The following is a 26,766-nucleotide window of genomic DNA, read 5'->3' on the forward strand; positions in this document are numbered from 1 at the left end:
ACACACACACACACACACACACACACACACACACGAACACAAACAAGCATGTGCCACACCTTCTTGATTGCTTCCAGGAGACAAGGGACAACTAATTTCAAACTTCTTAGGGCTGGGATGGTACAGGTCTAATCTCAGCTTCCTCTGTGGAGAGGGGTCATCAGCTTGAGTCTTCTCTCAGTCCATGTAAAACATGGGGAAACTTTGACCACATCCTTGTGAATCTAAATAGTGGAAACATAGGGAGAGAGATACAATGGTCACTCTGGTCTTTCCAGAGTCAGTTGCTATGACAACATGGGCATTCAAGTCACACTTGCCTTCCTCATCCCCACAGTTCTTGGAAGTGTTCCTACTGATTGTATGGTGCCCCACCCACTCCCACACTGCCCCAAATAGAAAATACCCACACATTCCATAGGCAATTGTAAAGATCCCTCCCTCCCTGCACACATACTCACACAGGCTCAAGGTCTTTTCTTGTTGACAGCAATGGGGATTAAGCCTATGACCTCATGCATGCTAGGAGAGAGCTTTACAGCACCACATGGGGCTCACTTTTTTCAACCAGTCTTAAGAAATGCTTAACTTCACCTTTAACCCCAGCACTGGGGAAGCAGAATCAGGAGGATCTCTGAGTTCAAGGTCAGCCTGGTCAACAGAGTTTGCTCCAGGACAACCAGGGCCACTGAGAAACCGTGTGCTTTGTACCAAAAATACTGAGAGAGAGAGAGAGAGAGAGAGAGAGAGAGAGATGCTTAACTTTTTAAAGTTGTGCCACAATTTTTATTCTTTTCAGACTTCTATTAGGTTGCTTATCTCAACAATTTCTACAATAAATAATTTAAGCCAGGTGTGATGGTGCACCCTTTAATCTCGGCAGTCTGGAGGCAAAGGCAACGAGGCCAGCCCGGTCTACATAGTGAGTCCCAGGCCAACTGGGGCTGCCTTGTGAGATAATTCTCAAATAATTTAGAAATTAAATTATTAAGAAATAAGCCCTAAAATGATTTTGCTGCCAAGGTTTTGTTACACCACTGACGGCACAAGTCAGGAGAGTATAGTCTGTGGCTCTGGGCTCTTGCAGGCCTAAGGAGCAGCCTGTCCTCCATGTAGCCAGAAAGGTCCGCCCCAAACTCACCACTTCCCTGCAGTGTCTCCTGTCCCATTGTGGGGGCGCTGCTCGGGGTTCATTCGGACCCTCTTTTGAGTTTTCATGTTTGGGTTTCCTAAGTGAGAGGAAGCAACTGAAAGAAAGGGAACAGCTGGCTGGAAGAGCCACCCTGAGAGTCGGGCACTGCGGCTGGAGGTGGGCCATCGGTCTGATCCCAGGACCCTTCAGAGTCACAAGTAGCTAGGAATGAATCAAAGAGAGCTAAGAGTAGGATTCTCTGAGTGTTGGAGACTGACCTTTAACTGCTTCCTCTCAGCCTAGGCTCCCAGCCTAGGATTTTTAGATTAGCAGAGAGGAAGGCCAGCTTGGGGTGGGGGTGGGGGTGGGGGGGTGGTTGGGAGCCATGCCTCCCCTCCTGTGCACACGGAAGAGGCACATCTCAAGATGGAAGAAGCCCTTGTTGAGATGCGTGTGTCTGATTCATTTGGTAGCATGGTCCGCCAGCCTGGGAAGAGGAAAGCCACATTTCCTTAAGTTACTGGAACTGGGATTGCCTGTCTCTTCTACCCCGCCCCCCCCCCACGGTCCTTTCCCCCAGAGGCAGTTGAAACTGCGTTGCCTTCAAGACTGTAGTGAGCCTGAAGATTTGGGGTTTCATAAGGTTACTGCACTACTGATACAATTGCATGCAGATTTTTAAAGCCTTCCAGAGACAGATGTTTGGGCTGATTAAGAATTGAGGAGGAAGCTTGCAGCTGCACCAAGGAATAATGTATTGGACAAATATTTTAATAAAAAATATGAAGAGATCAGCCCGACCTTCCAAGGTCTTCTGCTTAAAAAAAAAAAAATCTTTATCAAACCCCTATTCTATGGGCTTCAATAAACAGAACCCATTACCTCACGGAATCTTTTGTTGGCCCCATACAAGAGAGAACAAAATGGTTATTCAGGGGAACGCTTTGGATTTTATTGTGAGTAGCCTGCACAAAGAACCGTGTTATTGTATTTAAAAGAACCATCTGTAGCAGAAACAATGGCATCAAATTATCTTTGAATACCCACTGAAAAACATAAAGCTTGTTTTTTTTTTTTTTTTTTTATTCTTCTGTACGGTGGGGGATAGAGCAGTGTTAGGATAACTGACTTTTTTGTTGTTCTCTGGGTGCATTCTTCCCGCTCCCCCTCTCTCTCCCCCTCACCCTCTCTCTCTCTCTTTCTCCTCTCTCTCTCCCTCTCCCTCTCTCTCTCTCTTTTAAAAAATCAGCCATTTGGGGTTTTAAGCCATAAACGATTTTTCTTGTTGCAGGGGATTGCAGAGGCAAAGCTAGACTAGGTCTTGGAAGCTGGTGTAAGGCGGTGCGCGGAAGGCAGGACGCTGATGGGAGAGACTGGTCGAAGAAAAGCCGAAATGGATTCTCCGTGCCTTGGATGGAGAAAGAGGGGGGAAGTGCGAGCTCCTTCAACTCGTTCTGTCCGGTGAGGAGTGATCCAGCTTGGGCTGACGAGAGGCTCCGGAGCCTTCACGTTCAGTGCTTTTTACCTGCCAATCAAACTGCTACAAGACAACACCCTGATCTGGCATGGTCGCGCGCGTAAGTAGCTTGCAACCCAACTTTGACATTCAAGGCTAGCTACCTCTCCCCACCCCCCAACACACTCACTCAATTTCTTCTCCTCTTATTCTGCCTCTTTGTGTGTGTGTGTGTGTGTGTGTGTGTGTGACCTTTAAGAGAGCTGGATACCCACCCTGTGTGGCAGTTATTTAACACAGGCCGATTTAAGTCAGAAGGTGTTAAGTTTGGGAATTAAATGCTAATTAAGATCTCTTTAAGAAATGCAGAATTGAAGTGACATTTTATTCTCTTTTGAGCAGATAGTTTTGAGGTCTGAACATAATCAAGGTGCTGTATGTATGTATGAAAGGGGTGTGTGTATTTCTTTTTAAGCGAAAACTAAACATCCGTGAGTCCCTATAGGTAAATCCAATAATGAAAATTTTCGGGTTTCCATCTTAAAACTGTTAAATTCTAGTATTGCTCTCCTACTAAGATTCTTGTGCAGACCGCAGTGACTTGGAATGAAAGGTTCAGATGCTGAAGCTGAAGGGCTCACTTCAATCCCTGTTGGGACTGGAGGGAGGGGGCTGTAATTGGGGTGAAAGAGAGCTTGAATTTAAAAAAGTGAGGCAGGGGACATGACTAACCCTCATTCTTTATGCAACTGGAATAGAGGGAGATAGAAACGCAAGGGGGCAGGATCATCAAGAAATATTACCTGAGAGGGAATACAGAGGCTGATGAGGCTGGGATCTGGGAGGGCTGAGAAAAGCTGGCTAGGGCGCTGGGCTACTCTCTGGCGCCCTCTAATGACAAATCGAGCGACATTACCTTCGCCATCCCACGCTCCGCAAAGGGTTTGGGTTTTTTTGTTTTGTTTTTGTTTTGGTTTGCTTTGGTTTGGTTTTTTGTAGCTGCTGAAGCTGTGGTTTTTGTTGTGCTTGTTTGTTTGGTTGGTTGGTTGGTTGGTTGGTTGGCTGGTTGATTGATTTGGTTTGTTTTTGCTTTGCTTTGCTTTGCTTTGCTCTGCACTTAGTAGAAGAGATAGGTATTTTTCAGTCCAGAAACTTAGTACAGGTGATTTTGGCGCGCGTATTGCCTCCAAGCTGAGGATGGCTGGCTGTTTGATTCATGGAGCGAGGCCCTGTGGGGATGAGCAGTGTGGGGGAAGGGGGGCTTCTCAGCCTGAGAAGTGTGGTTGGGAAGGCCAGTCTGAGGATCCTGACACCCGCCCATCATCGCAATTCAAGGAGGTTCCTGAGGACCTCTGTCACCTAGGCGTGCAGTGGCCAGGGGCCTCCCTTTCCTTCTTTCTCCTCCTCTTCGTCGTCCCCCTCCTCCTCTCCTCCTCTTCGTCGTCCCCCTCCTCCTCCTCCTCCTTTCCCCCCCTTTTTTTTTATTTAAAATTTTGGTAGATAAAGGTTAATCTTGGGCTGAATGATAAAGCTATGATTGACAAGAGAAAAGGTGTTGAGGGCAGGTCGCGCGGTCTTATTTACAGCCCACTGCTTGCTGTAGAGCCTTTGTTAGAACTGCAAAACTAATCTAGTGCTGATCAAAGCACCACGGAGTTAAAGGACGGTAATGACTGCTAATTTCATTCCAGCCTCAGGCAACCCCCGCCGCTGTAATTAAAGACACGCTATTTAAATACAGGTGAAGGGTAGTTGGTTGGTTTTTTTTTTTTTTAAGTTGGGGTGGGGGTGGATGGGTTACAATTTTATTTAGACTTCTTGTACTAACGATGGTTATGTGGCCCAACACCCAGTTTTTTCTATTAGAATTCCTTTTTGTCATTTATACCTGTCTTTGAGGCGCCAACAGAGTAAAATGTGTCCATCACATAACTGCCCCGTTTAAAGAAAGTATGGAAGGAAACAGACCAGTAACTGTTTAGTGAGGGATTTAAATGTTTGAGTTTCTTTTTTCCACTTCGAATTAACAGAAGGGCCTTCAACACAGCTAAAATAAAAGTATTAGAAACTTGTGGCAGGGTCAACAGGCCAGCCAAAAGAATAAGCGTCAGCTTTTAAAGTACTTCTAAAGGATCGTATGAACGTATGGAAAATATATTTTTAATTAAATAATTTCCACACACAGTGTAGCTGCGTATTGGCTCAGAAACCTTATAATTTTACAACCCATAGGAGTTTCTTTACAAGAACATCAAAGCTCTACATTTTCGTAGTTGGTTAAAACTGATACCCTCTCTTCATACACACACACACACACACACACACACACACACACACACACACACACACCACCCAAAAAGAATTTAGCCTTTAATCTCTTTTTATCCGCAAAGACGAAAGCTCTACGCTCGACCCCGCCAGCGGCTGTGGCGGTCGGGCCCGGAGCAGCTCAGAAGAGAAGCGACTCCGCGGTCTCGCGCCAGCGCCCCCTATTGGACGCAGTGGGAGATACACAGCGCCCTCCCGAACCCGCTTCAGCCCTTGCCCTGGGGTTAAAGAAAACTCTTTATTGCCGTCAGAAAAGGAAGTGGGGGTGCGGAAACAAGTTTTTATGCCCCGAAAAGATAACTATAATTCAACAAAATCCAAAGAGATTACATTCTTTTCCATTTCATTTATTTAAAAAACGGCATTCCTCCTTACACCCCAGTTCCCCCCACCCGCATCCTGGCTTGGTTTGAGGTCTTCTTTTAGAGGCTAAGCGATGGTACTACAGGGAAATAGAAAGAAAAATGCTTCTTCCACTTGTCCGCTTTTCATAAAATAACACTAAAGCGAAGAGAGTGCTTCGCTTAAGCGCCAGCTGCGGTTCAGATACAAGGTTTCCAAGTATAAAGTGCTTGTGTGTCTAGTGGATGAAGTAACTCGTTTATATTTGATTATTAATTCCAAAATGTAATTAAAAGTCCTGTCTCTCCTTCAAGTATTTACCTCCCCTCCTCTTCCCTCCCCTCAAACCAGTCTTGATCAAACTTTCCCTTCCTGGCAATCGGTTAAATACAGCTATTGTCTACCAAACAGGTGTCTTTTTCTACTTTGATATCAATGTAGAATTTCAGGGGAGATTGGTCTGTGATACATTTTATTGGTTAGGAATCCAAGTTATCCTGGAAACAGTTTTGATTTGTTTTATTTAATACTTCCAAACCTGTCTGTGTAAGAAACAGCTGTAACTTCTGTCAGCGAGGGAGGGAAAGTAGCCGCCTTGTGACTGATTCAGAAAGGCGGGCTACAAAAAGAACGCAGTCTCTGACTTCCCAACAAAGCGGGAAATGTTGGTTTGTTTAGTTTAAAATTTTAAAAAATCAACAAATGAACAAAATGGCCATTTCCTACTTAGGGGACATGTTTGCCGTTTTAACTTTTATCAGTAAGGTTAGGTCTTGCCATCAGAAACTAGCTTAACATATCCTAACAGGATAGCATTCTGCACATTTAATGTGGTTTCCCTGCAAATCTGCTGTTGAGGGTGTGTTTATTCCTGCTCCAGATTAGCGGATCCAAGATGGTTTTTAAAGGAGCTGCTCCGCGCGATGACATGCCCTCTCATCTGATTCCGGGATCGGATCTCGGACGAGAGGGGCTTTTTGAGAAATCTACCCGACAGTCGGTCGAAATGATGGACATTCAGGAGCCGTTGCCTCGGCACCTCCACCCTTTTTCCACGAAGAGGCTAGGCCTGGTTAGGGAAATCCCAACCTGGGACTAGTCTTGTGACCCCCACGCGCACCGAGGAGCCTGGGGGACGCTTCTTGGGCGTCCTGGGTCCCAGCGCTGCGGTCATCTGTCTCGCGAAGCAGAAGAGTAGAGAAACCAAGAACAGGCCCTGCCTCGGAAGCGGACTGCAAAAGGGTTAGACAACCGCCATTGCGGAGTGTGGAAGAATTGTCGGTGAAGGAGTCTTCTCTCCAGCATGCCGACAGAAGACCTAGGCAAAGGTCAGCGGGGACAGGCGTGCAGCCCGCTAATTTCCGCAACTAAGCCATGTTGGAGGAGAATGCACAGCCAGGTTGAGCAAGAAGCAGTGAGCCAGGCTTGAGCGCGCCACCCATGCTCGGTTGCATTGTGATTCTGCAGCCGCAGGTGGCTGAGCCCCGGCCCCAATCCCACGCCACAGGACTGCCAGCCGGGAGGAGGCCCCTCCACCTTTGGAGACTAGGAAGGCCGCCAAACAGGGACTGAGTTCTCCAAGAAGGCAGAGCCTCCTGGGGCTGGCATCCCGCCGGATCTCCCCAGCCGCGCTGTACCCTTTAGGGGCGTGGCAGGCGCTTCGGGTCTGTAGTCGCCGCATCCAGGCTTGAGCCCTGGCGGGTTGGCTGGGCGCCCTGCTTTGTAAAGTAGTGAGTCTTTCGAGATCCTGTGAGCCAGCCAGCCGGGTGGGCCAACTTAGCTTAGGTCCACTGAGTCCAGGCCAAGTCCTCAACCCTTCCTTCCTTCTTTTCTCCCTCCCTACCTCCCAAGCTTAAAACGCTGAGAAGCAGGGTGTGTGGTTTGGATTTGGGCAGGCTATTTGGAGATGGGGCAGGGACAAGGCTCATTAATAAGATCCAGGTTCGAGGATGAGCTTTCGTTTATTGAGTTTAGTCTTCTTGTTTGGTTTGTTTTTTTTTTTTTAAATGCTGAAAAACCTTTAGTTCCTGGAATTTAAGTCCCAGACAAAGAGCCAGGGAAAGAACCGGACCAGACTGAAAGGAGCAGAGCTGCAGACAGATGATCATCTCTCAATAAACTGTCAAGCTGTGGCTCCAGAACCAGAGCCCAGCAGCTACGTGGGCTGCTGAAGAGTGCAGATAACACAAGTACAACTTGACACCATTGAGCCCACGGTGCTTGTCAATAATCTGTGAATTAGGTGTGGAGACTGTCACCATAGATCATAACAGTTTCTGAAGGACTCATTACAGCATAGTGTGTCAGTGATCTCCAAATTAAGGGGGGGGGAGGTGAGAGAGGAAGAAGGAGTGGGGGCCGCCAACAAAAATCCAAGAAGGGTGGGAGGAGAGATAAAAGTCAGAGCCCCAGCTAAGAAGAAGGCTTTAAAGATTATCAGGCCAGCGATCTGAGAATTCTGCAAGGATGGGTTTGGAAGCCTGGGCTGGGAGGGATGCTGAGGCCAAGCAGAAGTGGGCCTCAGGGAAAGCTGACTTCTCAGACATTGCCTTTGAGGTTAGAAGAGCTTTTGGAAGCGGCCTCCTGATGTCAGGAGAAGGCCTTAAGGATGCCAGCCCGCCCAGGATGGGAGCATACCGATTCACAGCTCTTTAGCACGAACCACAGGCAAAACCTTCGTGAAGTAGCCTTGGCTTCCTTTAGGTCTGGTGGTGATTGTGGGCGAGTTTCACCACACAGGTTTGCTTTGGCTTCTTGTCATGCTACAGGTGGAAAGCTTTCCTCTGTTCCCTGAAAAAAAAAAAAAAAAAACAGTCCAGTGCAGTGAAGCAGATCTCCCCCTTCCCCTTCCTTCGGCTTGCTCTTAGGTATCCCTAAGACCTCGCCTTCCAAGGCTTATCACTTTCTGTTGTCCGGTCGCCATCGGGCTGAGCTTCCGGAAAGGAAGCTTTTGAGTGACACAAAGCAGAAAGTTACGTGAGGTCACGGAGGAAAGACAGAGCTCGAGGCTAAGTGTTCCAGCTCCTTGGACTTTGCTGCAGCAGTCACATGTCACTGGTCTGCATTGCTGTCACTTAATATGGGCCAGAAAAACCTCAAGGAAGGCTTGGGTTTGTTTTTAGATGGCACAATTAAATAAAGTAATTGCAGCTAGAAAAATTTTAAAGAAACATCTTTTTCTTTAAATTACGGGAAACAATCAGGGCCATCGGACAAAAGAAGGACATGTGTGTATGCCTTTGGTAGGATGAATTGCCTAAAATATTTGGCTGTCAAATAAGTGTATACATAGACTTCCAAGCGTTGATTTGGAGGTGCAAAAGGACTAATGTCTCTCTGGAGTGTTTGGACTCTCTGGTGATCCCCCCAACCCCCTATCCCCCCCCACACACACCCCTGATTTTTAGAATCAGAAGTGCAATTGAAGACCAACAGTAGCTGCTCTTCCTGCCTCCGGTTTGTCTTTAACAGGGGAATTTCTGTCTTTAAAGCAATTAGATCATCTAATGGGCAAACTACATTTCCCCTGAACAGCAACAGCAGTGGTAGAAACAGAATCTCAGGGTTGATAATTCATGAAATGGAAATGAAAAATAGTGAAGTGTGAATCCTTGGCCCAGAAAAAAAAATTAATTGATCTGAATATCTGAAAGATCTAAAAATACATGAACCATTGTAAGTCATGTGATTTTTTTACATACAACCCAGAAGACTCAAAAAGGCAGTTTTAAATATATATATATATATATATATATATATATATATATATACATACAGTTAAAAGCAAGAGGGAAATATATTAAGTTTCTAACTGCCAAACTCTTTTTTTTTTTTAAATGTATTTACTTCATCAGTGAGAGGTGGAATGAATTGAGCACAATGGTCACTGGGCAGACCACCCTGCATTCCGCAGGTTTCAAGGGTCCTTGCAGCTCTTGAGGGAAATTATTTGGTAAAATTGGGTCTGGGCTTCAACAGCCCCTTGTCCATTTGTTTCGTATAATACCACTTCTGAAAATTAAAGGCAAGATCCTGGAGAGACACAAGGAGAAAAAAATATTATTGAGCAATTTTAAATTAGCAGTGTACCTTGTATCCATATGGTAAACAAAAAGGTATAAAAGTCTGTGGTTGCTCTTTGTAGCATCTTGAAACATGGATTATGGACCCTGTCAGTCATCTCTCACACTTACCAAGTTTAACACTGACCATGGGAAGGAAATGGGATGGGTGAGGCACCAATGAAAGAACAGCCATTTTCCTCAGTTATACTAGGAACATTAAGGTGTCCCCTGCAGTCTTGTCAGTGAAGGGAAGTTAGGTCAGAGGAAACCTCACAGTGAAGAGATTCATTTTCTACTTCCTACCCTAACTTTCCGTATCCTCATTTCTCTAGCACATTTCTTGTTGATTATTTTTGGAAGGTATGTGATTTTTTTTTATGTACTTATTTATTTGGAAAATAAATCTTCTAAATGCATTTCTCTATCGTCATCTGTGTTTCCTAAATCTTAAAGCTCTGGTCCTTCTGAAGGCTCAGCAGTTTCCCCACCTGCCATGTGGATTGACCCGGCATTTTTTGTGACTTAGAGGGCAGAAGGAAGCATAAATTCTCTGTTTTCCTATAGTATTGGGGCATAGACAAACAGAACCTCATCAGATGCATGGGCCATTCCCTACGCCTCTCAATAGCCTCTGCATCTTTGGCTTTTAAAATCATGAACTTTTCTATAGTTTTTGTATTTCAGGGTTTGTTATTTTATTTTATTTTTGGATTTATTTGCCTCTTGAATGCCTGGCTCCGATGTAATGTTTCTCGCTGCAGAAGGATCCCTGCTATGGTTGTGGTCAGAAGAGATGCTTAGAAGGTTAGCTAGCATTTAAAGGAAAGAGGAACTTAAAGGGGAGGGGGGGAGCACTTGGTTTGGTTAAAGCTGGTTCCCAATATATTTAACCAGTTCCAGAATTAGAAAGCCTTTCCGTACATTTTCTCTTATTTTTCTTGCTCCTTTTCCTTATGTAATGAAATTAAAACTTTTGGAACCCACAGTTGACATTTTTCAGAAAATTGAGTTATCAAGGCAGTAATTATTTCTCGGGGAGATAAAACTCTCATAGCCCTAACTGTCAAATAGGGCCCTTTTCAGATTTTAATTACAAAATAAAATTAGTCTGCTCTTCCTCGGAATGGTTGGCGAGTGGTTAAACAGAGCTTTCCCCCAATACTGGTGGTCGTCAAACTCTGCTAATTAGCAATGCTGAGAAATTCCAGTTAACAAGGGCATTCTCCGAGACTCTGCAGGTCCCCTGCCGTTCGCCTTCATTTCCATAAGGAGATTAGGAGAGGAGGGGAACCCACTCAAATGCAGATGCAGGAGCGAAGCGTTTTTAACAAGCATCATAATAGTAAGATGCTTGGCTAGTTCTCGCTAATTACTGCAACTTAAACCTCTATTTGCCACTAAGAAGAAAAAAATAAGTCTACAGTCCGCACCTCCACAACATTGTCAGTTGGCTTCAGATATAATACTCGTCGAGGAGAGAAAAATGTAAAAGATTTTTAAATAAAATTGGGTTATACTTGGCAGTTAAGGCTTCTGGCTTGGGCCAATAGCAGAACAAAATAAAATCTGATTACTCCAGGCATATGCTAATCACTAATGCTGGTCTAAAAGTGTATAGCTTTTTGCTGCCCATGAAGGGAAGTATTACATTAGATGAAGCACTTCCAATTTTCATAAACTATGCCAGTAGCAACATTTTAAATTCTCAGAGGATGAAGCACCCTGTTCCAAGTCTCTTTCTGCTAGTCAATAGTGTATTGTTGCTGGTACTGTAGTCAGCTATTATAACCCCAAAAGAGGCTTGCCTCTGTCATGGGCTGGGGCTGTCATAGTTATTATTATACTTAGGGGACTATGATGGTGTTGGATTGAAATCGGGTGGCCAGTGATCTAATTTTTTTCAATATGTTCTAAAAATATTCTAATGAGAAAATAGGTTTTGCTACCGCCATCTTCTTTAATCTTATTTTCGTCGCAAATTATTATGCATAAACACCAGCCACCGTTAGTTTATTGCCTCTGATAAGTACAGTAGACTTAATTAAAATAAAGCTGCAAATAAATACCACAAATGATAACACGACTGTAATGCACTCCCATAGTTTATTCATATGATAAAGCAATTAACAAGAGACCTAGCCAGACCCCCTTACCCTCTTTAAGTAGATTATTACAGAGTTCAGGTGCAAACACACATCGGAGAGGTTCAGACTATCCCAATGGGGGAAGGAAAAAAAAATCTGCTTCCTACTAACCTTGAAAGAAAGATATCAAGATTTAAAGAGATGTTCTTTTATCGACATCCATTATCAGTATTTATATTAATAAATATTCGCCACCGTTGTCCACATCGACTCGTTGGGGGTTTTTTTTTTTCTTCAAACTTAATGATCCATAAGCTTTTTCTAAGTTTTCAGAAAAATGCTATTAAGCACCTACAGATACATACACAATCACAAAGTGAATGCTCGGCCTGCCCTTCGTGGCGCGCGGACAATCATAATTCATTCATACTTTGAATCTCATAATTTATACCTATTTTCCCCTCGCTTAACCTCCCACTTATCTGGCGGTTCTATGTACATTTCTAAGTTAAGCAAATTAAATTTGATTCTTATGATTTCGTCCCACGGCTTATATGATATGTTAACTTTTCTTTTGTTTAGATTATGTGTAATTAGTTTGATCTTCCATCCTCCTCGGATTTTTTTTTTTTTAACTTTATTTTTACACACCTTCTTTTAAAGGTAAAAGCACTCTAGTAAAAGCGAGTCCACCAGCAGGGGGCGCAGCAGTCACATCTCAGAAACTAGGCGCACTGAAAAGTCGGTGGCCGCCTTCCCTAGATCAACCTTTGCTCTGGTCTCCAGAGATTGGTGTTGAGCGTAATAGTACACCCCGATTAAGGAGAAAACAATGCTTTAATTTGAAGAGTCCCAAATATTTACGCGTTTCTATAAGTCCTTTCCGGGTTCCCAAGAACTATAGCAACCAAAACTTAAGGAGAACCTGAGGCAGGGAGAGGGGTGGACTAGAGAAGAAATTATTTATTTCAAGTTTACAGAAATTCTTTACCACAACTTTTCTGGGTCTAAAGTGGGCATAGTTAGCTGAGTGTGACAATAACAGCCAAGCCTGGGAGAATGGGGATTGGAGATGTGGGGGTGGGGAAGAGGCGTTGGTGGGCAGAGAGGGAAGGATAAACAGGGCAGTTTGTAAGGACAATGAGCGGAGCGTGGCCGGCAGATACCCTTGTGAACGTTTTCTTTAGGCAGAGTTGGGGTAGATGAGGGGAGGAGGGGCCGCGAGAGTATTGCAGAAAAAAAAGAAAGAAAGAAAATAAGTAACCCTGATGGTTTAAGCTCTTTATTTAAAAAAAAAAAAAAATGGCATCAGGACTTTCTTCCTTCTCTCCCCTCTTTTGTACCCAAGTGCATTTTAGCCACAAAGGTTCCAACAAGAGAGTGGAGGGAAACTTAGACGGGGCTTTGTTTGACTCCGTGTAGCGACAACAAGAGAAACAAAACTACCTATTTGTAACGGACGTGGGGCTGTGGCTCTGGGCTTTTTGAGCGCCTGCCGATTGAAATCTTTACGTCTGGACAATGGGAGATCGGCTAAAATTACCCTCTCGGGTCCTGGGCGGGCAAGATTCTTGAACCCCTACCCCCGCCCCCAGTCCATTCTCCCACAGCCTGGGCTTGCTTGGTGCCGGCTCCTCGGGTTCGGCGGGCCTTCTCTCCGCCTGCACCTGCACCTCTGGACCCCGCGCGCTTCCCAGGCCCCGGCGCCTCTCGGCCGGGCCTTCGTGACTACCACCGTGCCTGTCAGCAGGGGCAATGCCGGCTGCGCTGCCCCATCCTGGGAACGCTGCGTGGGAGGGAGTTTGTGAGCGCAGCCCAAATGCCACCTCCGTGCCTCGCGGTGGGATGCCAGGAAGTTGCGTGACCCTCCCCCATCCCCTGCACTCGGGAGCTTCTTTCCCTTGATGCTTTCGTCCCCAAGGTCTCATCTGAAACTGCCACCACTAAAAATCCTCTTGTGTCGGGGTTGGGAGTTAGAAAGAGCGGGAGCAGAGTTCCAGCTTTGCCTTTGCACCCTTTGGATGGGGCAGATTGGTGGAGGAGGGAATTAGGGTTGAGGACACGTGCTGCGATTCCTTGAGCCACACCTGAGTCGGCCTAGGAGAAAGCTGGGAACAAGGCCTGGTCCTAGCTCTGCTCTACAGTCAGCCACATGGGCAGAGGACTCGTGTTTGGGAACCGAGCCGACGACACGGAAGCCAGGAGGGCGCTGAGGCCCGAGGCTTGGGTCTAACTTCTCGTCTGTACTGTGAGAAGAGGGGGTGAGTGGGTGTTGGCGACAAGGTTGGAAGAGGGGCTGCGACAGAGCGCAGTGCCGCGGATGAGCGCAGGAACAATGGCACACCACCTCTGACTCTGCCAGCTTCCTGAAATACTAGTTGGACGGTCGCCCTGAACCACCCATGGGCCTTGCCCCACCCTGGCCACAGCTTCCCGAGCCCCAGCCACCCTTATGTACCCAAGAGAGAGCCAATATTCCGTAGCATGGGGGAAAGGAGCTGTCGTCTTGGTGCTGTTTACCCACTTCCTTCGAACAGGCGTGCGCCGTGACCTGTTGCTGAGAACGGGGGGCGGGTGGGGGATACAAAGGTTCCCCAGCGGCCGGCTGCGGGCCCGCCTCCCCCGCGCGGTTCGGGGCACAGCGCTCTGCTGGGCTCGGCTCGGCGGCGCGGCAGGCCCCGCCCCCTTTCATGCAAAACCCTCTGGCGAGGCTGGGCTCCGGCGCAGGAGCCGGCGCTCGCTGATTGGCCGCCGGAAACCCATTTATTCCCTGACAGCCCCCATCACATGGATGGTTGTCTATTAACTTGTTCAAAAAAGTATCAGGAGTTGTCAAGGCAGAGAAGAGAGTGTTTGCAAAAAGGGAAAAGTACTTTGCTGCCTCTTTAAGACTAGGGCTGGGAGAAAGAAGAGGAGAGAGAAAGAAAGGAGAGAAGTTTGGAGCCCGAGGCTTAAGCCTTTCCAAAAACTAATCACAACAATCGCGGCGGCCCGAGGAGGAGAGCGCCTGTTTTTTCATCCCAATTGCACTTCGCCCGTCTCGAGCTCCGCTTCCCCCCAACTATTCTCCGCCAGATCTCCGCGCAGGGCCGTGCACGCCGACGCCCCCGCCCGCGGCCCCTGCATCGCGGCCCCCGCAGTCCCGGCCGGGCCGAGGGTTGGCGGCCGCCGGCGGGCCGCGCCCGCGCCCAGCGCCCGCATGTATAACATGATGGAGACGGAGCTGAAGCCGCCGGGCCCGCAGCAAGCTTCGGGGGGCGGCGGCGGAGGAGGCAACGCCACGGCGGCGGCGACCGGCGGCAACCAGAAGAACAGCCCGGACCGCGTCAAGAGGCCCATGAACGCCTTCATGGTATGGTCCCGGGGGCAGCGGCGTAAGATGGCCCAGGAGAACCCCAAGATGCACAACTCGGAGATCAGCAAGCGCCTGGGCGCGGAGTGGAAACTTTTGTCCGAGACCGAGAAGCGGCCGTTCATCGACGAGGCCAAGCGGCTGCGCGCTCTGCACATGAAGGAGCACCCGGATTATAAATACCGGCCGCGGCGGAAAACCAAGACGCTCATGAAGAAGGATAAGTACACGCTTCCCGGAGGCTTGCTGGCCCCCGGCGGGAACAGCATGGCGAGCGGGGTTGGGGTGGGCGCCGGCCTGGGTGCGGGCGTGAACCAGCGCATGGACAGCTACGCGCACATGAACGGCTGGAGCAACGGCAGCTACAGCATGATGCAGGAGCAGCTGGGCTACCCGCAGCACCCGGGCCTCAACGCTCACGGCGCGGCACAGATGCAGCCGATGCACCGCTACGACGTCAGCGCCCTGCAGTACAACTCCATGACCAGCTCGCAGACCTACATGAACGGCTCGCCCACCTACAGCATGTCCTACTCGCAGCAGGGCACCCCCGGTATGGCGCTGGGCTCCATGGGCTCTGTGGTCAAGTCCGAGGCCAGCTCCAGCCCCCCCGTGGTTACCTCTTCCTCCCACTCCAGGGCGCCCTGCCAGGCCGGGGACCTCCGGGACATGATCAGCATGTACCTCCCCGGCGCCGAGGTGCCGGAGCCCGCTGCGCCCAGTAGACTGCACATGGCCCAGCACTACCAGAGCGGCCCGGTGCCCGGCACGGCCATTAACGGCACACTGCCCCTGTCGCACATGTGAGGGCCGGACTGTGAACTGGAGAAGGGGAGAGATTTTCAAAGAGATACAAGGGAATTGGGAGGGGTGCAAAAAGAGGAGAGTAAGAAAAATCTGATAATGCTCAAAAGGAAAAAAACAATCTCCGCAGCGAAACGACAGCTGCGGAAAAAAAACCACCAATCCCATCCAAATTAACGCAAAAACCGTGATGCCGACTAGAAAACTTTTATGAGAGATCTTGGGACTTCTTTTTGGGGGACTATTTTTGTACAGAGAACCTGAGGGCGGCGGGGAGGGCGGGGGAATCGGACCATGTATAGATCTGGAGGAAAAAAACTACGCAAAACTTTTTTTTAAAGTTCTAGTGGTACGTTAGGCGCTTCGCAGGGAGTTCGCAAAAGTCTTTACCAGTAATATTTAGAGCTAGACTCCGGGCGATGAAAAAAAGTTTTAATATTTGCAAGCAACTTTTGTACAGTATTTATCGAGATAAACATGGCAATCAAATGTCCATTGTTTATAAGCTGAGAATTTGCCAATATTTTTCGAGGAAAGGGTTCTTGCTGGGTTTTGATTCTGCAGCTTAAATTTAGGACCGTTACAAACAAGGAAGGAGTTTATTCGGATTTGAACATTTTAGTTTTAAAATTGTACAAAAGGAAAACATGAGAGCAAATACTGGCAAGACCGTTTTCGTGGTCTTGTTTAAGGCAAATGTTCTAGATTGTACTAAATTTTTAACTTACTGTTAAAGGCAAAAAAAAAAATGTCCATGCAGGTTGATATCGTTGGTAATTTATAATAGCTTTTGTTCAATCCCACCCTTTCATTTTGTTCACATAAAAAATATGGAATTACTGTGTTTGAAATATTTTCTTATGGTTTGTAATATTTCTGTAAATTGTGATATTTTAAGGTTTTTCCCCCCTTTTATTTTCCGTAGTTGTATTTTAAAAGATTCGGCTCTGTTATTGGAATCAGGCTGCCGAGAATCCATGTATATATTTGAACTAATACCATCCTTATAACAGCTACATTTTCAACTTAAGTTTTTACTCCATTATGCACAGTTTGAGATAAATAAATTTTTGAAATATGGACACTGAAATTATGCCTGAGTCTTTCATTTCTTTGTGGCTAGCATGCTTATACATAACTTCTTGGAACTGGATAACTGTTCAGCCACCAAGATCTTGATGTTACCAGCAATGTCTGTTAGCTTTAACTGCAGAAGAAAAAAAAATGGCTGAATGATTAATAACGGGGAACTGAAGTGCGCTGACAACATTTCTAGAATAGAAACTAGAAGCATATATTGTAAGTTCACCCCCCTCCTTCCCTGAGCAGCGTGAATAAGCTCGATGTGGGCTTAAGCTCGCTTTAGCACTTGTTGCCAGAACGAGTCAATTCTGAAATTTTTCGTGTAGCTTAGCAGATGAGATACTGCGCCAAATCAGAACCAGGTTGGCTGGGTTGGTTTTCATTTTCTTCACAACACAATGGCCCTTTGAAATGTGGTTTATAGGGGAAAATGATGCTTCTTGTATCGGAATAATTACAAAGTAGACGCGCCGAGCGTTCTGCGGGGTAGGTGGTTGGGTGACTCTAGCTCTACTATTGTGTGAGGAAACAAGTGGTTTTCTGTCTTTGTTTCCTGACTTCATAAACTTTGTCCTCTACGTTTTCCTGTTTGGGGTGAGGGAAAAGAGAAGAGCGGCTTGCAAAATTCCCTTAATTATCGTGGACTTTTTATTTATTTATTCCCCCCCCCCTTTTCTCCCCCACCCCCCACTCCGGATTCCACTTCTTAATTTGGCAGCGCGGGTCCAAGCCTGTAGTCCCAAATCGGAAAATCTCTGCAGCTGGTACACGCAAAAGAGAAGCCAGGCAACAGACATATTACAGAAGAAAGCTCTCGACTCCGAGGTAGATATTTCGCATTGTGCGCTCTCATCACATTTGGACATGATTGTGCTTTTGATCTGTTAACTGTTTTACTACAGTAGTAGAGAGAGGGGGAGGAGAGAGGGTGGGGAAAGGAGATTGGATTTGCTGTTTTCTTTTGCTCCAGGAAAAATAAGAGGCTGGCGACGTCCTCGGTTGGAGCGGAAAAGTTGCGGGGATCGCCATGGTCTTTAAGTTCAACCAAGCGGCTCTGGCGTAGCCGAGGAGGTCGCTGGCCCGCTTTGCTTTTTTTCCTTTTTTTTTTTTTTTTTGGCTCCTGGTTTCGGTCATCTTCTATCCAAAGGCACCAAGAACAAGGAATGGTGCGTTCTTATGAGTTCTGCATTGCTTCTTATTTCTAGAGCGTCCACTAGCTGCATCTCTGCAGAAGTTAGGATCCCGGGGCGCTTTCTGCCTTTCAGCCGAGTACCGGTTGCCGCCAGTTCTCTCAGCCTCTAGGCCTGTGTTGCCTCTTTTGCAAGAAAGTAATTTCTTTCTTGAAGAGCTACTAATGTTCTGTGGAGGATTATGAAGGTCCTGTTTTCTGTGTTTATATTTCTTCTCGGTCTTTTCAGGTGTAGAGTTGGTTGTTTGCTTCTTTATTTTCGTTTTAGGGTAAGGTACTGGGAAGGGACATTTATTCAGTTCCCAGTCCAAGCTAGGCAGGTTCCCCTCTAATTAATGCAGAGACTCTAAAAGAATTTCCCGGGCTCGGGCAGCCATTGTGATGCATATAGGATTATTCACGTGGTAATGAGCACAGTCGACAGTTCTTGCTCACACATAGGAATAAAAGAAACTTTGAATAAAGACCCAAATGAAGGCGTTGGGGGAGAGGGGAGGATATTCCCGGAACTCCAGCCAATGGACGACAGTATAGAATGTATATGTTTGAAAATTAATATATCTTAGGGGTATATATAAAATTTACAATAATTGACCCGACTCAGCCTCTCAACTTAAAGGAACAAGGAAGGGGCTTGGCATATCTGACCCAAATCAAACACATTGGGGAGACGCTCAGGTTCAAATATTTTGCAATACAGAAGAGCATTTTTGAGAGCTGAACTCATTTAAGTGATTATCACTGCAAAAAAAAAAGGAGAAGCCTCATTCTTGCTCTTATCCCACCATATCTCCAAACCAAATAGTTTAAAAGAAGAGGCCAAACTATTTTGTTTGCAAATATAGACGCTTTGATAAACTGCAGCGCTACCCATTTCATTAGGTAAAACATTCTCAAGATGTGTAATTGTGTACGTAGACCAGTATTAATAAGCGAATAGTTTTAAGAATAATTTCATTTTTAAGAAAAGAGATAAAGTCATAATTCTACCCAGCGAGGACTTGCTGCTGTCGCTGCCTGTGACTTCTTTCCTAAGAATTTTATTCTGGTCAGTGAGGCTCCAATTTTCAGTCAAGAGGGGAATTTAAATGTTGCTTTGACTTTATACACAGACTAGAAATCTGTAACAGGATAAGCATATAACCAGTTCTTACTACATCTTTCCTTCCACACCCACCCCCTCCATATCTTAAAGAGTGTTAAAATATTTTGCTGAGCGGGAGTAGATTAACAAGGTTCCTTTGCCAATGCCGGGAAGCTGGTATCACAGACCATCCCAGGGGAAAATGGCTCACATTAACCACTAAATGAATATTTGACAAGGGCTCATTCGGAGGTATTATTACTATAAATGTGTCCCTACTGGACTTTTCAAGGTCAAAGAGCAATGCTTCAATTAATTATTTAGACTGCTAGTAGATTTGGATGTAATAGCTGTACTTATTTCTGGAAAGCGACACATTCTTGCAGTGGGGAAACCTCCCGAGACTCTCCATCAGCAGCATCTCAAATGGAAAGGTGTGTGAAGCCCTGGCATGCCCAAGCTGACTTTTTTTTTTTTTTTTTTTTTTCACGAAATGTTTTCCAAGGCCAAGGGAGAGAAATACCCTTTTCCCCCCTCCCTATTTCAGCAACTATTTTTAGTTTAAAAGGAAAAACAATATAATTTATGTTCATTTCATCATCGTGTCTAGGAAGATCTTCTAGAGTTTGTGATGTGGGGGAGGCTGGGTGGTATTTCATGGAACCTCTGCCTTGTCTAAATAGCAAAGTCGGAGGATTTCACAGCTCCTCCCTGTCAGGCTTTGAACGTAGGTAGAGTCCAGATCCCTGTTAAACAATAAAAGCAAAGGTTTGAAATGGAAGGCACCAGGCTTAGAGTACTGAGTTCTAGTAATGACAGAGTAAGTTGGGGTACAAGGTGGTCCCCCCTTCTCCTATTGGTCTGAAAGCTGTAAAGGGGGGGGGGGGCACATTCCTGCCATGTCACCGGTTCCTCCATGACCCTAGGTAAAATGATAATCGAATGATTTTGAGAGTAAGATTCCTTCACAATAATATAAATTGAATGAATAAGAGATAAGCTGGGGGGTAGTAATTACAGCCCAATTCATTCAGCTTTGCAGAACTTTTGTTGTAGGCGCTCCATTGACTGGGTTTGAGCTGCCAGTTTTCTCACATTAAAAAGGAGCTGATCAGCGCCTGAGGGTGGGAGGGGGGGCAAGGACAACTGCTAAACTGCATGGTGCTGGGGTCTTCATTTAGAACCATTAGAAGAGTGAAATTAAATCGTGCCTTTGTGTGCGCGAGGTTTACACTTTTCAACTGCTCACAGTTTATAGCTAACTGCTCTGAAATTGAGGTCTGACTGTGGCCTGGTCACCTGCTAGTTGGCATCTCTTATCGGTCTGTCTGTCTGTCTGTCTGTCTACCTATCTTGGGATTGGAAGCACTTTTCTCTCTTCAAACACCCCCACCCCAATTCCTTGTTTTTGAAAGTTTTGAAAAATAGGCACTCATATTTTTCTTCCTGGAGTTTTTCTTTTGGCTGCAACTGTTTTAGTCAAGACAGGAGCTCACAATCCCTCCCATACCCCCACCCTACTATTACTTCAAAATAATTTGCATCTCTGTGGGTTTTTTTTTTTTTTTTTTGCTTTGTTTTTGTTTGTTTTCGGCTGCTTCTCACTCTTGGAGCTAAGACGTCTTTTCAGGCTCCACCTGGGCCTGGGGTTGAGGCTTGACTTCATATTCTGCACTTTCTTTTTAGACCTGACTTGAAAGATGTCTGACTGCCTCTCCCTAGGGACTCTATCTAGGAGATGGATCCCTGGAAGAAGAGAGACACTCTGGCTTTTACTGTGAGAGTCTGGATAATATCCAAAGGCACACAGCCTCTGGAAACTTAAAATAAAAAGCTCAACAGCGCTTTGCAAAGACAGGGAAAAGGCTCAAACTGCAAGATTAGGTCGACGTCTTTCATAATTATTTTCTATTAAAAACTTTCCCGGAAATGTGTTCGTGACACCAGCCCGGAGCCTCTTTTCTAGGGATACTGGCCAGCTCTAGTATTGTTATTCTCCGCAAGGATATTTTCCTTCTGTGGCCTTTAGAAAAAAATGGACGACTCGACTTTCTTGTTTTGACTAACGAAACCTCTCTTGGAGAGACTGGAGTACGCAGGTAAGCAGGGATTTCTCTAGTCAGAGCCCTCTTTCTGTGTGCGGTTCCGGATAGATTGTATTTTATACTTTGGTAGAACGGGAATAGTGCTAACTTCCTGGGCGCTGCTGTCAGTTCCTATCCAAAAGCAAGCGGTAATCTTTGTCATTTGAGGGATGCGGAGATTTATTTGCTGCTTCTGGGCCAGCGTTCGGACTAGAGGTAGTGTTTCTAGTTGGCAGGCAGGTCAGGTGATTCAAACCTCGGAGGGGCCATTAGTTTTATGACCCCATCTGCTTGTCTATAACGAGTCAAGTGGGCACGGATGTATAAAGATTTCGGCGCTTTGAACCACTTTTGCTTCTCCAGGCCCAGGTTCGGCAGGGCTGAGCTGAGAGCTCTCCAGCCTCCTGCAGGCTCCCTGAAGGGAAGGGACTGCAGGGCCAAAGCCTGGAGACTAGCAAGGTACCGACTGGAGTCGGTAGCTAACCTGGACTGGCTAGGACCTGACGTCACCGCGGCCAGGCCCCCATCCCCAGAGACTCCCAAAAAAACTGCAGAGGGGTTCCCAATGTCTCTGCCCTCCCCGCAACCCTGCACCAAAAGAACGTTGTCCGAGTTTCTGGTACTGTGTAGCTGTTACAGAGTACCCTGCCTCCTGCGCGGGAGCCTGAACCCTTTATATGCTGACCTCCTGGCCTCAGAGATGGCTGCTATAGGCTTCATACCCTCAAGATCGGGAGTTGTTGGCCTGGGTGTTGTCTTCTCAACATCTTACCCTAGTCCTTTGCCTGTGGCCAAGCCATACTGGGCTCTTCTCACCCAAGATCAGAGACAGAGAGGACTGGTAAAAATGTGGGAGGCTTTGAGAGATTTTGGGGGGCGGGGGGGGGGAAGGTAGAGATGAACCAGCCCTTCACTTCCTAAGGTGTGTAAGAGGTGGCTGTATAAGACCACCTCCACACACCCCCTCTACATCTACTGGCTTGATTGGAACTGAGATTAACCCTCTTTCTAACAGAAGGTGAGAGACAGGGAACCAGTGCCAAGGTAGTCTCAATGCTGTATACAAAGGTCCTGGCCCTTGTTAGGTTGCTAAGCAGTGATGTTAGTCTTGGGGATCACTCTTCTTGCCTCTTTATCACCCCCTTCTGACTTAGGGTTAGCCTGGGAAGTTACTTTGAGACTCTGCCATCTGTGTGTGTCTTCCTGAAAGGAAGAATATTGGCACTTGAGACTGGAGTTGCCCCACCTCCCAAAGGGCAATAAAATGCTGATGGTATTAGAAGCAGCAGTGACTTCTCCCCTAGCACTCTTTATCACTGGTGGCCAGACCAGAATGGGGAGATGCCCCTACCCCCAACTTGGGATGTCAGGGTCTGCAGCTACTCTGGGAGGCCTATACAGGAAAGGAAACACCAGAGAGTTCCTGGCCAAAACAGTAAAGTTGATTTCCATCATACTAACAGGCCCAGTTTTGGAGGACCCTGACTTCCCCAATATTCAAATGGCTGATCTCATATAAGTAATCCCAGATCTGCTCACACAAGACCTGCGTACCTCTACAGCAGGACTCTTTTCCTTGATGTGTGCTGTCAGAGTTGAGTGACCTGCTAGCTAGAGTTTATTCTAGGATCAGAATGAGTTGGTCAGCTGTATTTTGTTTTGTCTTCAGACTCTTATCAAATTAGGCCAGAGCCCTTTCTAGACTGTGGCTTCTCTGTTTTCAGCCTTCCTGAGTCCCAGCAACAGCTTCGGACTTCTAAAGTCTTCTGGCTCTGATGTCACGGAGGTTTTGACAGTTGCTTCTGGCTTACCACTGGCATACCTTTTCCACGTTCTCCATACCTTCCACTCTTGGGGGTTTACACAGCTTTTAGCCAGAGCCACATTAGACCCATCTCAAAATAAGAGCCATAACATATTAGAGTCAAACACTGACTGAAGACATTCCACAAGTGAGTTAAAGGTGAAAACCATTTGGTAGCTGGAGTGTGTCTAAGATGGACAGAGCCACTCACTGGTGGACGGACATCCTTTGGTGTTCCTAGAAGTGCATTGACCAGGATTTCTTTTCAAACCTTAAATCCGTTCCATTTTTTGGATCCCCTTCCATGGCAAATGGTCTGGAAACTGAACTTTATATTCTGATATGGGCCCAGGATCTCACAAAATAATGACTAGACAAAAATCAGCCACCACTCCAATCTGGGCTATTGCGTAAGGTGACAGTCCAGTCGGGGTGAAGCAAGCTTGTCTCTCGAGGTCCCCTTTCTGCTTGCTTCCCTGTACTCCTCTCCTCCAGGGAAGGTGCCTTAAAATCTCCTGGGAGTGTGTTTACTCCAACTTCTGGTAAACTAGGCGAACACTCTGTCGCCAGCTTTCCAAACACCCTCTCAGTAGCTTTGTGAAATCAGTGCAAATCATTTCAGAATCCAAGATGGCAAAGTAAAGCTGAGCATATGGAGGTAAGGCTTGGCTGTCAGGAAATGGATTTAAATGTTTAGCTCACACCTACCTCAGGCCCCAGGACTTCCTCTTTCCTCCTCAGCAGCTTGCTCCTGGAATTTGGGTACCCTACCTCTCTTAGCAAGCTGGCTCCCCAGCATAAATTATGAGTATGTATCAAGTGGGCCCTTCTGCTAAGATTAATCAGGACCTATTCTCTCTTGCATGTTTCCACTTTGATCCCTATAGAAAGTTCTCCCTACCCTGTAAGCAATGCCATTCTACAAACTTACTATTTCCATATAAACTATGGAGGTAGAAAACAAAAAACAAAACAAAACAAAACAAAACAAAAAAAAAAAAAAACAGGTAATCCTCCCATCCCTCCACCCAGCCCCAGAAAGCTTTCCAAGTTAAGGACACAAAATATTTCATGGTTAGTTGTATGAGCTTCTAAATTAGCTGCATATAAAGTATTTTAAGATTTTTTTTTTTTTTTTTTGGCTGTCACTGGCTGGCAATACTCATTTTGTGTGTGTGTGTTGGTTTGAAAAGCAGGAAGAAATGTAATGAATTGAGTGCTGTCAGAGATGTCTTCTGTTTGAACAATCTGCGACGGGCTGAATGGCAGGGACTCCCTCATCCACTGCAGGTGCAGTAGAGCTGGGGAAGGGGGAGGGGGCCCTCTGTTCAGTCAAAAAGCAGCATTTCCCACAATAGACCACACACTGGTGGCCAGCGTGACATCGGCTCACACTCACATACTTTCCCCCATCCACAGTTCTGAACCGACAAAGTGGCCATACAGTAGGCTTGCATAGGTTCCTTTAATGAACATTTTGTGGTTCCTATGGCCAGCATTGAAATCCATGAGCCCTGGGAGGAACAAATAGACTTTTAATCGTGAGTTCCCAACTCAAATCTATTGCTGTAGATATTAAAAGTAAGCGGATCTCTCTGCTCTCACCCAATATCAATGCTCATGAGGCCCAGATGTGCTAGGATCTGAGAACTCTAAGTTAAAAGTTTTTCTGAGACTACTTAGGTTCCAAGCCTGGGTCTTGCAAGTCCTGTGAGATCAAACAGGCAAGGAGAGAAGGCATGAATTTCGTGTATTTGTTTAAATGTAAAAGGACTCTAGTATTTTATTATGCGGCATGAGAGGGCTAATCCTACAAATGAAGGCACGTTAATCTTGCTGAGCACAGTCCTGTCCCCTTTTGAATTGGTTTTACTGGGGAGAGGGGTGGGGAGGAAGAGAAGGGGGTCAGGAAAGGCGGCAACTGTTTTAAAACTCTGGGCAGAAATGCGACCACCCTTTAGCTGCCCTTGCTGGCAACCAGCAGACGTTAGAAGAGTTTTACTCTCACACTGGTGTGAGCTCAGGCCCGGGTGCAGCAAGTTTTAAATGGAATTATTTAAGTGTGAGAGGCTACTGGGAACTTGGCAGTCAGGCCCTTCTTTAAACACCCTGCCCTCCCCCCACGCTTTGGCCAGGTTTTAGTTTTGGATCTGAAGATTTAGGGAAAGGCAAGATACTTCCTTCAGCACCACCCTAGCCTGTGATAAGAGGGTGACACCAAGGTGGTCCAACTAATAGACGGTTCCCGTTTGTGCTGAGGAAAACTACTCAGTGTTTACACACGGTTAAAACAAGCCAAGAAACGCATCAACTTTCCAAAACCCCTCCTCAATAAACCCTGTTTATGATTCCCTTAAACACTTCTGCGGGACTAAGAAGGACGCCCTTGCTCTCCTCCGGGTAAGAGGAGAAGCCGCCGGAGTGCGCTGGGTGGTTCGGAAAGGCATTGATAGGAAAGACCAAATTCTATAAAATCCCGAATCACAGGAAAAGATGTCTGAGAGTGAGACAAAGCTCACTTGCTTGGGGCCTTACGGCGGGTATGCCTATGGCGCCTACTTAAAGTCTAGGCCTAGAAGAAGTGTTCCGATTCCCCCATCTACAGAGCCTGCAGCTTAGGCGCTAACGTATCTTCCGGCCGGTACACACCCACAATTAATCTTTCTTATTAAAGCCTCCATTCGGTACCCAAGGGGCAACTCAAACCTATTTAGATTTCCTTGGTTGGCTGCACAGATTTAAGTGGGCAAAGAGTTATAAACCTAATAACAGAGGGCGCGCGCGAGAGGGATTTGAGTAGAGAAGACTCAGGATTCACGGAGGGGGGGGAGGGTGGAAGGATGCTGTGGGCCTTGCTCACGTCTGGAGTCTGCCTCGGGTTGCAGCTGGAGCTGTAGGGAAGGCAGTGAGCCTCCCGCGCGCGCGCCACGCGCAGCATTCTCGAGTGCACCTGCATCCCAGCCCCTTTGCTCAGCCCGCAGGTACTCAAGGCGCCTCTTCCTTCCCAGAGAGGCGCAGTCCTCAAAGCATCCCCAACATGGGAACTTGCAGAGAACCAGGAAAGGTTTGCACTGTTTGGGATTAATTGAGAATAATTAACACTGGACACGGTTAATCACCACTTCGCAGCTCTCTTCCCTCCTTTCGGGCCTGTGGTGTCGGCCTCTTTTGCTCCGGCTGACGATGCGGGTGGGTTTGCTGGTGAAAGTGAAGACGTCGCGGTAGCTGTCACCCAGTTCTGCTGTACTTTTAAAGCGCTCGCATATTGTTTGATTACTAATTCGAGTTAATATGATCTTTATGGCAACATAACAGTGGATAATTGGCCTTTTTCTCAACAACAATGTAAATCACAATCGCTTTATTATTTAATAACGTCAAACGCTTCGTTGGATTGGCCCCGACCGAGAAGACCTTTTCTTTCTAGACAGTATTATGGGGGAAGGACAATGAAGATCTAATTGTGGAGGTTTCATAAGTTGGCTCCGGTAAATGAACAGCTTCGATATGGAAGTCCCAGCAGATGTGGGCACCGCTAGCTGTAGAAACTCCACCCCACCCCTCTACCCACCATCCAAATACACTGTTGGAGGCTTTCTGGGGTGGCTGTGGTCCACGGAGCCTAGCAACCACCTGAAGTTCCCAGTAGCAATTAGAGCTTGTATCGGGCTCTTTACATTGGGGATTTATCATTAAGGCATCCAGTCAGCTCACCAAATTAACACGACTTGCAAATAGCCACAACCCTTTGGGCGCCCTTACGGTGAATTTGGCTGTGGGACAGGGAGAGCAGGGGTCTGCGTTTTGTTTTGCTTTGTTTTGGTTGGTTGGTTGGTTTGGTCTTATTTTGTTCTGGTGTGATTAAAAAAAAAAAAAAACGGAATTAGTATTGCAGGGTCTTGGAATATACTTGTCTCAGACAGTTTGGCAAGGGACTTGAGCCATTATTTCTCAAATGCC

At 46.5% G+C, this 26,766-nt stretch overlaps 2 protein-coding genes across 10 annotated transcripts in view; both read left to right on the forward strand.

Annotated features, from left to right (window-relative positions):
• The window catches only part of LOC115030650, a 575,682-nt gene that overhangs the window by 523,108 nt on the left and 25,808 nt on the right, over nucleotides 1-26,766 (forward strand). For 8 of the 9 annotated variants that reach the window (XR_003836253.1, XR_003836256.1, XR_003836255.1 and 5 more), the window contains one exon: nucleotides 2,424-2,709. Coding sequence is in view for 5 of the 9 variants with exons in the window: in XM_029475596.1 (XP_029331456.1) it covers nucleotides 2,424-2,709 (286 nt within the window). In the remaining 4 variants the exon portion in view is untranslated. Of the gene's footprint in view, nucleotides 1-2,423; nucleotides 2,710-17,363; nucleotides 17,471-26,766 lie in introns of all 9 variants that reach the window. The other variant, XM_029475599.1, reaches the window with a different exon arrangement.
• Sox2 (SRY-box 2) lies at nucleotides 14,202-16,652 on the forward strand. Its single transcript, XM_021158544.1, has one exon. It carries the CDS (start codon nucleotides 14,606-14,608, stop codon nucleotides 15,563-15,565), a length of 960 nt encoding a protein of 319 aa, XP_021014203.1. The 5' UTR covers nucleotides 14,202-14,605; the 3' UTR covers nucleotides 15,566-16,652.

This window comes from Mus caroli, chromosome 3 (assembly GCF_900094665.2).
Source record: "Mus caroli chromosome 3, CAROLI_EIJ_v1.1, whole genome shotgun sequence".
Classification (NCBI taxonomy): domain Eukaryota; kingdom Metazoa; phylum Chordata; class Mammalia; order Rodentia; family Muridae; genus Mus; species Mus caroli.